The sequence below is a fragment of the Canis lupus genome, chromosome 16 (genome assembly GCF_003254725.2).
Source record: "Canis lupus dingo isolate Sandy chromosome 16, ASM325472v2, whole genome shotgun sequence".
Taxonomy (NCBI): Eukaryota; Metazoa; Chordata; class Mammalia; order Carnivora; family Canidae; genus Canis; species Canis lupus.
Window position 1 is genome coordinate 32,236,590 of NC_064258.1, and position 12,956 is coordinate 32,249,545.

General features: G+C 37.4%; 1 protein-coding gene across 2 annotated transcripts in view; it reads left to right on the forward strand.

Annotated features, from left to right (window-relative positions):
* Positions 1-12,337, forward strand: part of FUT10 (fucosyltransferase 10) — a 79,464-nt gene extending 67,127 nt beyond the window's left edge. For both annotated transcript variants that reach the window (XM_025424993.3, XM_025425078.3), the window contains exons 4-5: positions 1,024-1,859; positions 11,613-12,337. In XM_025424993.3, coding sequence (XP_025280778.1) covers positions 1,024-1,859; positions 11,613-11,837 — 1,061 coding nt within the window. In that variant the 3' untranslated portion in view covers positions 11,838-12,337. The remainder of the gene's footprint in view (positions 1-1,023; positions 1,860-11,612) is intronic.
* The last annotated feature ends 619 nt before the right edge of the window (positions 12,338-12,956 follow it).

The following is a 12,956-nucleotide window of genomic DNA, read 5'->3' on the forward strand; positions in this document are numbered from 1 at the left end:
GAAATTCTGCGTTATGTATTGCAGTATTATCTTAATCCTTTCTCAGTTATAGAAATAACTTCTTCCTGATTGAGTCTCCATCCACGCTGTCAGGAAACAGCGGCTCACCACATCCATCACTTCTGTCTGCACATGATCGTGTTTCAAAGGTTTCCCAATTAATCCTGTGGAAGCCAGAATCACTCATAATTATAATCCTGTTATGCCTTCTTTATTTCTTGATGTGCTTGTTAATTCATGTCCATCCTGCAGCGGTCTGTAGCATAGTGCTATTATCAGCTGTTTTGTCTTTAAAAGCCTCTTGTCTACCATTGTGACTAAGATTGATTCACTGCACTTTGTTGAGATCGATCATTTTGGATGAAAAAAAATCTATCCTGTATATTTATTATGGCGACTTTTTCATGATTTCACTTTTTTTTCAGTTCATCAATCTGCCAAGTTGGTTGCTTTCCCCTCTTTGGCTTCCTTTCTCTTGCTCTTTTCTTTTTTAAGAATTGTCTATTTATTTCTCATGCCCTCTCTTAGACAACACCTGTGGGAAGAAAAGCCAATTGCCAGAGGCGGTGGAATAAATTCTCCCTTTATTTATTTTTTAAAAGATATTATGTATTTATTTGAGACAGAGAGAGAGAGAGAGAGAGAGAGAGCACAAGTGGAGATGGGGAGGGGCAGAGGCAGAAGGAGAAGTCGACTCCCCACTAAGAAGAACACAAGGGCCAAACCCAGGACCCTGGAATCAAGTCCTGAGCCACCCAGGCATCCCGAAATTCTCCCTTTAGAACCAGGCTAGACACTACTCCCATTTCTCTTTTCATAAAATCAGAAAGATTGTCCCTTTCCTTGGTGCTCCTCTCCCTGAGCATTTTTTAGAGTGAAAGCATCATGACTGAATCCCAGGCAAAACGGTCACATGCTTCTTTGTGGCCTCAGACTTCTCTGTATTCTAATCTTACCAGGTGGATTCCAAGCTGAACACTAAAATTCTCTTGCACACACTAATATTTTCTTTTCTTCTTCTAGGCACTGACTTTAATATAGATAGCTTACCTCTGCCTCGGAAAGCCCACCACGACTGGGCCCTTTTTCATGAAGAGTCTCCGAAAAACAATTATAAGCTCTTTCACAAGCCAGTCATCACCTTGTTCAACTACACAGCCACCTTCAGCCGGCATTCCCACTTGCCACTGACCACCCAGTACTTGGAGGGTGTAGAAGTCCTGAAGTCACTCCGATACCTAGTCCCTTTGCGGTCCAAAAACAACCTTCGAAGAAGACTTGCTCCACTGGTATACATCCAGTCAGACTGTGACCCGCCATCAGACAGGGACAGCTATGTTCGAGAGCTGATGACTTATATCGAGGTCGATTCCTACGGTGAGTGTTTACGAAACAAAGATCTCCCTCAGCAGCTGAAAAATCCAGCCTCTATGGATGCCGATGGCTTTTATAGGATCATTGCACAGTATAAGTTTATCCTGGCCTTTGAGAATGCAGTGTGTGACGACTACATCACCGAGAAGTTCTGGAGACCTCTGAAACTGGGGGTGGTCCCTGTGTATTATGGGTCCCCCAGCATTGCGGACTGGCTCCCAAGTAACAGAAGTGCTATTCTCGTATCAGAATTTGCTCACCCTAGAGAATTGGCAAATTACATCAGACAACTGGATCATGACGACAGGATGTACGAGGCCTACATAGAATGGAAGCTGAAGGGTGAGGTCTCCAATCAGCGACTTCTCACAGCACTCAGGGAACGGAAATGGGGAGTGCAGGATGTCCACCAGGACAACTACATCGATGCGTTTGAGTGTATGGTGTGCACCAAGGTGTGGGATAACATCCGGCTTCAGGAAAAGGTGAGGAAATCGAGATTTGGCAAAGAGGTGCTAAGAGGGCCCTCCTGATGGTGTCTGCCATTTTGTATCCTTCTGTCCCGGCCACTTCATTCCCATTAGGGAGGCCAGGCACAGCAGGGAGGTGAGTATTTCATTACTCTCCTTTGAGGATTGTCATGAAGTTTATGAATCATTTCCTTCCCAAAGACCTTCACGTCCCCTTGATTGTTTCTTCTGGAGGATGTCATGCTGCAGATGCTTGCTGGGTAGTGATAGAAATAGGCTGCAGAGGAAGGAAGAAAGCCAAAAAAATTTAAAAATTAAAAAAATTGGATATTCTATATCTCATCCACAAAAGTCCTTCAATTTTTCCATCACTTCTCTGGTTTCTGCCAGACCTTACATGCTTGCCTCATAGGTGCTGCTTTGAAACTTTTCATTTCATGTATGCAATCAATTAACATCTCTTTCTCTCTCTATCTCTCCTTTTCTCTCTCTCTCTCTCCTTCCCTCCCTCCCTGCCTCTCATTCTTGCTCTTTCTTTCTGGCACACACATGCTTATCAATATAGAGAAAATGTTCAAATGATGATGGATAATCCTCAAAAGATTTGTTTTTCTTAAATTATTCTATAGAAATTTCTGGAGTCCCTGGATGGTTCAGTTGGTTAAGCGTCTGACTCGATCTCTGCTCAGATCTTGATCTCAGGGTCATGAGTTCAAGCTCCGTGTTGGAACCTACTTAAAAAAAAATTAAAAAGAAAAGAAATTTCTTAGTACTATCTCCAAATTTCTTGATGCTCTTAACATTTGGTTATTTGATTATTTTACTTATTTTTACAAGGAATGGTCCCACTTAGTATATAACTAGATTTGTTAAAAGGTAATTTACTGAAAGAAAAAGAAAGATTAGTTTTAATTACTTGTGAAATTTAAAAAGAAATGAGATTGGCCACATATACTACTTGGTTATCACCCATTGTTCCCTTACCTGCTCCCATATACACGTAACATTTATCTGAATACTCTGAAGCCAATTTTTGTTAAATATTGAAATGTTTATTTTGGTTAGCATATTAATTTCAGACATAAACCTACACAGTATATGGAATTATTTTTGTGTATTGCATGTATACTATATAAGGCTTTCATATGCTATGTACGTATTTAGATCATTTAAAAATATTTGCAAGATTATTTTCCTCATTTTAATTATTATAGAAATTTAAGTTATTTTATCTGGTTTTGTATAACAAATTTTTACTCTTAAAATCATTTATTGTGAGTGAAGTTTATTGGTCAGCAACACAAACACTAAATATTACATCATTTTTCTCACATCCTGATTTCCAGCGACTTCCTTTTTCACCTAATTTATAAGGTCACATTACAAAAACCAAAATCCACACACTGCAAAAAACATGAAAGTAGAGACCACGTGAATTGCCCATGCTATCCCAATGATTTATTCTAAAAGTCTAACAAAGCAGAAAACAGAACTTCTGAAGGTGATGCTTTGCCCTGCACTACCTATCACAATCCTTACCAAGCTTGGAGATTGTAGTTATGGAAAACCAGAGAACTACACATTCCAACTGCTTCTGCATCTCACAGATGCCCTATTGGAGTGATTACTGGGGATTCAAAAAGAGTGTGCAATGACACTGGTAGATAGGTTTTAAAAAAATCATAGGAGAATACATCTATTCCTGCATTTCCAACAGAAATAGCTAACTATGGTGTTTCAGAGTGCCAGAAGGCAGTGTAATTGAATGTCCTTCTCCTTGGGGTCTTCGAAGAAAAAGAGATGGAGTAGCTTGTCCTCTGGCGTGCTCTTATTCTTCCCAGAGGGGTGGTCAGTGAAGATGATTAAAAGGCTTTACTTGCATTTCAATGGTTGTGCTGTAATTCCTAAATGCTAATGTGCTCATTGAAAAGCAGAACAAAATATACCATGAAAGTAAATTAAAGGGTATTAGACCAGTTCTTTTCACTTGCATTTATTCATTTGTTCTACAAGATTGGTTACAGCTTACATATGGCATGCCTTAAAGTAAGTTATTTATATGTTTCTTCACTTTTTCTCTTTCAGCCAAAGAAAAGCAAAAAGAAATAATTGGATTTCCTCTAACTCTGATTATTTTTTATCTTGTGCTTGGTAATAATTCAATCATTGTATTTGTGTGTAGAAAATACTATAAGGATGTCAAATGCATTTCCGTTTCCTCTACTCTGCTCCTCTGCTGCTCCCCTCCACACAGACCTAGTGAATTATCTATTGCTGTGTAAACAATATTGTCACAGACTTAGTGCCTTCAACAACACACATTTGTCATCTCAAGTCTCTGTGGGTTAGCTCATGGCTTAGGCGGGTCCCCTGGAAGCCTGCAATCAAAGTATCAGTCAGGGCTGTGTGTTCATTGGGAGGCTCAGTTGGGGAAAGTTCTGCTTCTAAACTCACATGCTTTTGGCAGATTCAGTCTCTTGTGCCTGTGGGACTTTCAATGTCTTGATGGCTGGAGGCTGGGGGTGCCCTTCATCTTTTAGAGGCCATTCACAGTTCCTAGTCATATGGGCTTTCCCAGCATGGCTGCTTGCTTCCTCAAAGCCAGCAAGGGAGTGAGGAGTCCAGCAAGACCAGTGCTACCACCTGTGTGTATATAATCATGGACACATAATCACATACATTCTTTCACATTTGCCCTATTTTATTGATTAGAAGCAAGTGACAAATAACATGGACACATGAGTGGAAAGGGTTACAAGGGCATGGATACCAGGAGGCAGGATTCCTGGGGGCCATCTGCAGTCTGTCCACCACACCTGTTGAATCTGAGTTGGCTTGTATGCTGTGTTGTATGCATTATTTATGTAAGGGAAAGTCTTTGAATACTGAATTAATTAGTCAGTTAAAAACAATTAGTGGTAAGTGATCCTGTCCTCAAAAAGGCTATAATATAGGTACAACATGGAATCATCACAGATATAACTTTACAGAATTGGGATAAACTTTAAAAAAATAGCTTTGAGATATAATTGATGTACAATGAGCTGCACATATTTAAAGTGTATAGTTTGATTAATTATGACATTTACCTGTGAAACCATCACCACAATCAAGATGACAGACATTTCCAACCTCTTCAAGAGTTTCTTCTTGGCCCTTTTTAATCCATCTGCTTTGATCTCCTACCTCAGGCAACCACAACTCTGCTTTGTGTCACTTTTGACAAAGAAGCTAAGTCAGTTTTTTAGAACTCCATATAAATGGATCATATAATGATTCTCTTTTGTGCCTGGCATCTTTCACTCTATATGGTAATGTTGATATTTATCCACAGCACCATGTATAGCAATAGTTTCTCTTTATTGTTGAAGTTTGCACATACCAAAATGTCCTTATCCATTTACCTGTTGATGGACATTTGAGTTGTTTCCAGTTTCTGGCTGTTACAATAAAGCTGCTATGAACATTCATGTACAAGTCTTGGTACCGACATAGGCTTTCAAGTCTCTTCTGTAAGTACCTAAGAGCAGAATGGTTATGTCATATGGTAGATGTATGTTTAACATTTTAAGAAATTACCAAACTATTTTCCAGAGTTGCTCTATCTTACATTCCCACCAACATTGTATGAGAGTTCTATTCATTAACAGTTGGTGTGGTCAGTCTTTTAGTTTTTGCTATTATGGCGAGTGCATAGTGGTATCTTACTAACATCAATACCTTTTCTGGTGATATGTCTCTTCAAATCTTTGCTCATTTAAACAAATTGAGTTGTCTTATTAATCTTGAGTTGTAAGAATCCTTTATATAACAAGGACTTTCTTCCAGTTTTGGGGTTGTTTTTCCATTTTTTTTAACAGTATCTTTTGAAATGTAAAGTTTTTAATTTTGATGAAGTCCAGCTCATCACTTTTTTCTCTTATCGTTTGTGGGTTTTTTGTCCTATTTAAAAATCTTTGTCTAACCCAAGGTGACTAAGATATGCTTCTTCCTGTTTTATTCTAGAAATTTTGTCCAGCAAGACACTTAGGTCTATAGTCCGCTTAGAGTTAATTTTTGTAATGCAGCATAGTATAAGAGTTGAGATTTGTTTATTTAGGTATCCAATAGTATTGACACCATTTGTTGGAAAGATTATTTTTTCCTGATTGAATTACCTTGTTTTTTTTTTTTTTTTTTTTTTTCAGAACTCAATTAGCTGTATATTTGGGTTAATTTCTAGACTGATAAATATGCATATATTTAATTACTACAGCTTCATAATAAGTCTTGAAATCAGATAGTGTCAATCTTTCAATTCGGTTCTTTTTCAAAATTGTTTTCACCATTTTAGGTTTTATGCTCTTCCATATAAATTTTAGAGTCAGTTTGCCAATTTATATGAGAAGGCTTGATAGTATTTGCATTGCGATTGTGTTGAGCGTATGTATTAATTTGGAGAGAACTGACAATATTGAGACATTTAATCCAGAGGAATGATGTATCTTATACATTTATTTAGGTGCTCTTTAATTTATCTAGATATTACTTTGTAGTTCTTTGTGTACAGGTTTTAACTCTTTGGTCAAATTTGTCCCTAAGTAGTTCACATTTTTTGATACTATAGTAAAAGCTATTTTTTTAAAAACTTTATTTTCTGATCATTTGTTGCTAGTAAATAGAAGTAAAATCGATTTTGTATGTTGACTTCATCGACTGCAACTTTGTTAGTTACACTGATTAATTCTATATCTTTTAAACAGATTTCTTAGGATTTTTTTTACATAAATGATCATATTATTTTAAAAAAAAGATGATTCTACTCTGACTTCCGATCTCTATTTGCCTTTTATTCTTTCTCTTTTTCCTCCTTACTGCACTAAGACCTTTATTATAATTTTGAATAGTGCTGCTGGGACCATATGTCTTCACCTTGTTCCCTGTCATAAAAAGAAAACTTTATCATGGTTTATGACATTATCTGTAGGATTTTGGTTGACGCCCTTTATCAAATTGAGAAAGTTTCCTTCTATTCTTACTTAGATGAGAATTTTTATCATAAGTGGATTTGGAATTTGTTAAATGGTTTACTACATCCATTGAGATGATCATATGATTTTTCTTTTTTAGTTTATTTAATAGTGAGTTACAGTGATGATTTTTGGAGGTTAAACTGACCTTGTTTTCTTGAGATAAACTTCACTGGTTATAACACATTATCCTTCTCATTTATTGTTGGATTTGAATTGCTAAAGTTTTTGTTAGGAATTTTTGCATCCATGTTCATGAGGTATACTGTTCCATATTTTTCTCCTATGCCTTGGCTAGTTTTCATATGTGGTAATGCTGGTCTCATGCTCCCTTTTCTTGTGTTTTCTGAGAGGTTGTGTAGAATTGGTATTATTTTTTCCTTACATATTTTCTTTTTTAAGATTTTATTTATTTATTCATGAGAGACACAGAGAGAGGCAGAGACACAGGCAGAGGGAGAAGCAGGCTCCATGCTTTTGTGTGTGTGTGTGTGTGTGTGTGTGTGAAGGTTTTTAAGTATAAATTGAATTGTTTTTAATAGATATAAAACTATTCCTGTTACTCATTGCATTTTGAGTGAACTTTTGGTAGATTGTGTCTTCTAAGGATTTTTCTTTTCATTTTATCCAACTTGTGAAATTGACCAGCATACCATTATTAGTATTCCTTTATCCTTTTAATGTCTGTAGTCTATATGTCCCCTCTGTCATGTCTGTTATTAATTTATGTCTTTTCTTTTTTTCCATGACTAATCCAAATAGAGGTTTATCCATTTCATTGATCTATTCAAATAATTTTAGCTATTGATTTCTCTGATTATTTTTTTATTTCTTTATATCCTAATGATTTCTGTTCTCTATTATTTTAATTATTTTTAATTTGGGCTTAATTTTCTCTCTTTCAAATTTATGGTAGAAACTTGGGCCATTGATTTTAAAGCTTTATACTTTCATAATATACATGTTTAATGCTATAAGTTTCCCTCTAATCCCTGCTTGATCTACCTGCTACAAATTTAGGTTATCATGTTAATGTTAATTCGGTTTAAAATATTTTCAGTCTTCTGTTCTGCTCCAAATCTTCCTCCTGGGCAACTGATGGAGGTCCCTGGGAAAGGGCCCTTTTTTTTTTTTAAGATTTTTGAAAAATTTATTTGTTCATGAGAGACACACAGAGAGAGGAAGAAACATAGGCAAAGGGAGAAGCAGGCACCCCATGGGGAAGCCCAATGCCAGACTCGATCCCAGGACTCTGGGATCATACTCTGAGCCGAAGGCAGGCACTCAACTACTGAGCTAACCCAGGCATCCCGGGAAAGAGCTTTTGAGTGGCTTTGAACTCTTCTTTTGTGTCTGGGGCTTCTATGTATTCCAAACTGTCACTGTAGTCCATACTTCACCTTTAAGAATTTGTTAAAAATTTAACTGATTTCTTATTACCTATTTGTATGAGAGGTAGGTAATAAGAAATCTTTCTCCTGTATTCTGTCAAAGGTTGAACAGATTATGTATCCATCTCTTAGAACATCTTGTTATTATGGAATTCAGTTTACTTGGTTGCTGTGTGGTTTCAGTTCCCTGATGGGCTCAAGAGTAGTTATGAATTTATAGATTGTTTCACGTTGTCCTTATTGTTAGAATGGGAGCTATGTTCTCTTTGGAAGCAAAGTATTTGTTAATCATATGTTAGAAATAGCTTGTTTTTCTGCCCAGAACCCCAGCTGGAAAGTCAATTTGGGATGCTGAAATTTAGTTACTTCTAAAATGTCATAACTATTTCATCAAACACACTCCCTTCAGGTCATACTGTGAAATATTTCTACAAGAACACTAACTTATAAGAGTCCATTTCATAAAATTCTTTTCTTTGTAATAATATCACCTCAGATGCAACTTTGTTCTACACTTTTGAATGGACTCTTTTGTGAGCAGGCAAGGAAACAGTATTATTACAGGCTTTCTTATATAAACAGTTATGCAAGGTCAGGGTTGGGAAGGCCATCCAACGGTAAGTGGTCAATATGGCTACCAGCTGACTGGTGATTCAAGGATAATGAACAACTCATTTGCTAATGATCTTGGAACATTTCTGGTGTTGGTGATTTCATTATTTTTTAAGGTAGTCCATTTAATCTTTTGTTATTTTTGACAGTTATATTTTTCTTTGTTTTGAACCCACACTTTCCCTTCTATAGTCCATTCTTAGCTACTTGTTTCTCACTCTTTAATTCATTGGGCTATATAGCCTTGCATCTGGACCTATTAGTCAATAAATGTGAGCAGTGGCTTCTCAAAAGTTGTTTCATGGTAATCATTTTGAGTCCTTTTTACTTGATTCTGTTCTACTCTTCCTCCAAATACAGTCTCTACTTAGCCATGAACTCTGGCTAAAGTAACCCCAATTTTGAGCCTACTTCTGGTCTTTTGAAAAAAAATTGGTATTATTTTATATTGGTGTTTAGACCTCCCAGATTTTAAGTCTTAGCATTTCCTAATAGTGGTTTGCTATTTGGATTTGTGTTCTGGTTCTCTGTGCTCAGTGTTGTCTTGGTAAAGAAACTGCTCTAATTCCAGACCTTTGAAGCCAAGCTCCATGATCATTTGTCAGCGGTCCCCAAGAGCAGGGAGGATTTGGGCTACTGTATCCTTGGCCCTCTTCCAAACACATTAATTCCATCTTCTACTTAGAGTCCCTTCAGATGCTTGAAAGCTTTATATGCATTCTAGATCATCTCTTTTACAGGCTGCACCCTAGTATCTTCTAATATGCTTCCTAGCATAGTAGAGGTTCAACAAAGAGAATGTGTTGATCCAACCATAGGTAGGTACCCAAATTGTTACATTTCCAAATTGATTTTTCTACTCTGCTTTCTAAATTTCTGATGGATGAAGATTCTAATTAATACAAATTCAACACATTATAAACCCTACTATCTTCACATTAAAAATTTTAGAAAAAGATACCTATGGACACAGCTTAAACTATTAAATAGTTCTGCAAAGTTAAAAAAGAGAGCAGTCTTTTACTTTCCCCCTTCCTTTCTCCCCAGTAGCACTCTGTTACCACCACAATCACTATTTTGATATTTACTCATTGTTTCTAAAGAACATGCTTATACACTCACTTTCTTTTGATGTTCAGTGTTTATGTGATCATGACTATGTACCTGCTATTCTGAAATGAACCATGTAGTGTACTGTGATTTGTATCCCTGGCCTGGACAAGCTTCTTTTTTCCTTCTTGTTTGCCTCTTGCTGGATTATTTTTCTATGTACGTATCACTCATTCAATCCTTGTTGATTGTTTAACTCTCCTTTGAAGATGTTCAGAAGTACCAGGAATCTACATTTCATCTTGTTGGAGAAATAGCTCACAGAGCCTTCTGACCCTCCTCAGTGTGTGGGCTGCCCTCTACCAGCTCATGGAGCACGAGTCAGAGCTCTCTTCCCCAGCACTTGGGGATTTTCCTTTCTTATCTTTTTCTGACACATCTCTTTTATGTTTTTCTCCCTTTTCCTTAGTTTGCTTTTTTGTTTGATCCTACCCTCGTACACCTTTCCGAGAAGGGATATGTGAGGATGTCTAAAATGACTTCATTCTACTCGAACATTTAAGCAATAGCTTAGCTGAGTGTAAACTATCCATTTTTCTTAGAATTTGGAGGCATTTTGCATCACCTTTTAAAAGACTTTTAATTTTGAAATGATTTTAGATTGACAGTAGAGTTACAAAGATAGTACAGAGTTCCTGTACACTCTGTATCTGGCTTGCCCTGTTGTTAACATTGTACATCACCATGGTACATTTGTCAATACTTCAGAAATTAGTGTTGGCCCACTGCTATTAACTGACCTGCAGACTTTTGTCATATTTCACCAGTTTTTCCACTAACATCCTTTTGTTATCCTTTGTTCCAGGATCAAATCCAAGATATCATGTCGAAATTAGCTCTCATGTCTCCTTAGTCTCCACCAAACTATGATCAGTTGTTCAGTTTTGTGATTTTTAAGAGCTTTGAAACTGTGGAGGAGCACTGGTCAGTATTTTTGTAGACCGGCCCTCCATGGATTTGTCTGATGTCGTCTCATGTTAAAATGCTGGTTACAGATTTGAGGGACTATCACTGCAGTGGTGAAAGAACCCTTCATACCATATCAGGGGATACACCATATCAAAGTGAACTATTACTGGCAATGTTAACTTTGATCACTTGGTTAAGGTGGTATCTGCTAGGTTTTTCTCTGTGAGTTTACTAGTTTTCCCTTGCCATTAGGCAAGTCACTAAGTCCACGCCGTGCTCAAAGGGAGAGAAATTAAGTTCCACCTCCTTGGGAGAGAAATGCCAGACAATTTGTGGACCTCAGTCAAAACCACTGTGATAACAAATAAATATTTGAAGGGGGAGGTATTTTGAGCTATGCAAGTATTCTTTTTCTCCTTAAAGTTTTCCCCACTAATGTTAGCAATCATCAGTTATCTCACCATTGCTTTTTAACTTCCAGTGTTACTGTCGGTAGAGCCTAACAGCTGGTCCTCAGAATTAGACTTTTCCTTGCAAGGAGGTTGTAGCATCTCTTCCTTCTTTCCTGTGTCCTGGAATTTCATAAAAATGTTTGGCAAGAGACTATTTGTATTGCCACGGTGTGAAGATATCTGCTTTAAAGGAAAAGTATATATTGGGTTCTGTTATTTTGAGATAGGAACACAGGACTTGTACTTTCTTATATTTTTAATTCTTCTTTCCTTTCTCTCACACAGGGCTTACCACCCAAGAGATGGAAGGCAGACGTTAGCCATCTGAGTTGCCCGGAGCCTGCCGTGTTTGCTTTCTCACCTCTGGCTCCACGTTGGAGCTCTTTGCGGGAGATGTGGATTCCAAGCTTTGAGCAATCCAAGAAAGAAGCCCAGGCACTGAGGTGGCTGGTTGATAGGAATAAAAATTTTTCAGCTCAAGAGTTTTGGGCCCTAGTATTCAAGGACTAATTTCTAAAAGTATCAGAATGATATAGACTAGAGATATCTTGAGGTATATTTTCTAGGTTGCCTTAATATATGAATATCATAGCTACTTTGTTGACTATCCCTTAGGATAAGGATTAAGTGCCACAGTACTCATAATGAGTGCTCTCAGATCATGGCTGTGAATTACCCTTAGGGGTCACCTCTATATTTTTTATACTAAAAAAGTAAATATTTCTTATGGACACTGGTCACCTTCAGTTTACATATCTGTACTGATGTACCTGCTGCCTTTTGTGGAAATTCAGCTAATGTGGAGCGAGTACTCCCCTCACTCAAGGGAGGCAGAGGGTGGAGCTGTGGAATCTTGATACTCACCTCACTGTCTGCAGTTTATTAGTAATTTGGCAAGCCCAGTGTCCTGATGCTGAGCATGAACATGAAATGCATTAGAACTTGGCAATGAGAGATTCCATCTGTTGGTTTTCAGGGACGAATGAGTAATAAAAGCTGTGTGAATTTTATCCGCTTTTTCTCTTCGAGTCAGAAGAACGTATACATCTACCTTCTGCTTACTCTTACTACCTCTCTTCCTTCTTTTCATCTTGCCCTGCATCCTGTCCCACTTTCCTCCCAAAGTGGAATGTCTTATGAAGATGTGCCTCCTCCTTGTGTGTTTTGAAAGGTGAGATGTTCTCAATTGTCCCTCATACTGCAGAGCAGAATAATAATCGTATGTTCCAGGCTGGATACCCTGTACTTTTCGATCAATATAAGAGTGGAAGTGAGTGCCCTCAGGAACTCCAGTTGTTTTGAAAGTGATTTTTCCTTTCCTTTATTTTTTTTTTTTTAAGATTTTATTTATTTATTCAAGAGAGACAGAGAGAGAGAGAGAGAGGCAGAGACACAGGCAGAGGGAGAAGCAGGCTCCATGCAGGGAGCCTGACGTGGTACTCGATCCTGGATCTCCAGGATCACGTCCCGGGCCAAAGGCGGCGCTGAACCACTGGGCCACCAGGGCTGCCTTCTTTTCTTTTCTTTTTTCTTTACTTTTCTTTTCTTTTCTTTTCTTTTCTTTTTCTTTTTCTTTTTTTTTCTTTTTTCTTTTCTTTTTTCTTTAAAAGATTTTATGTATTTATTCAT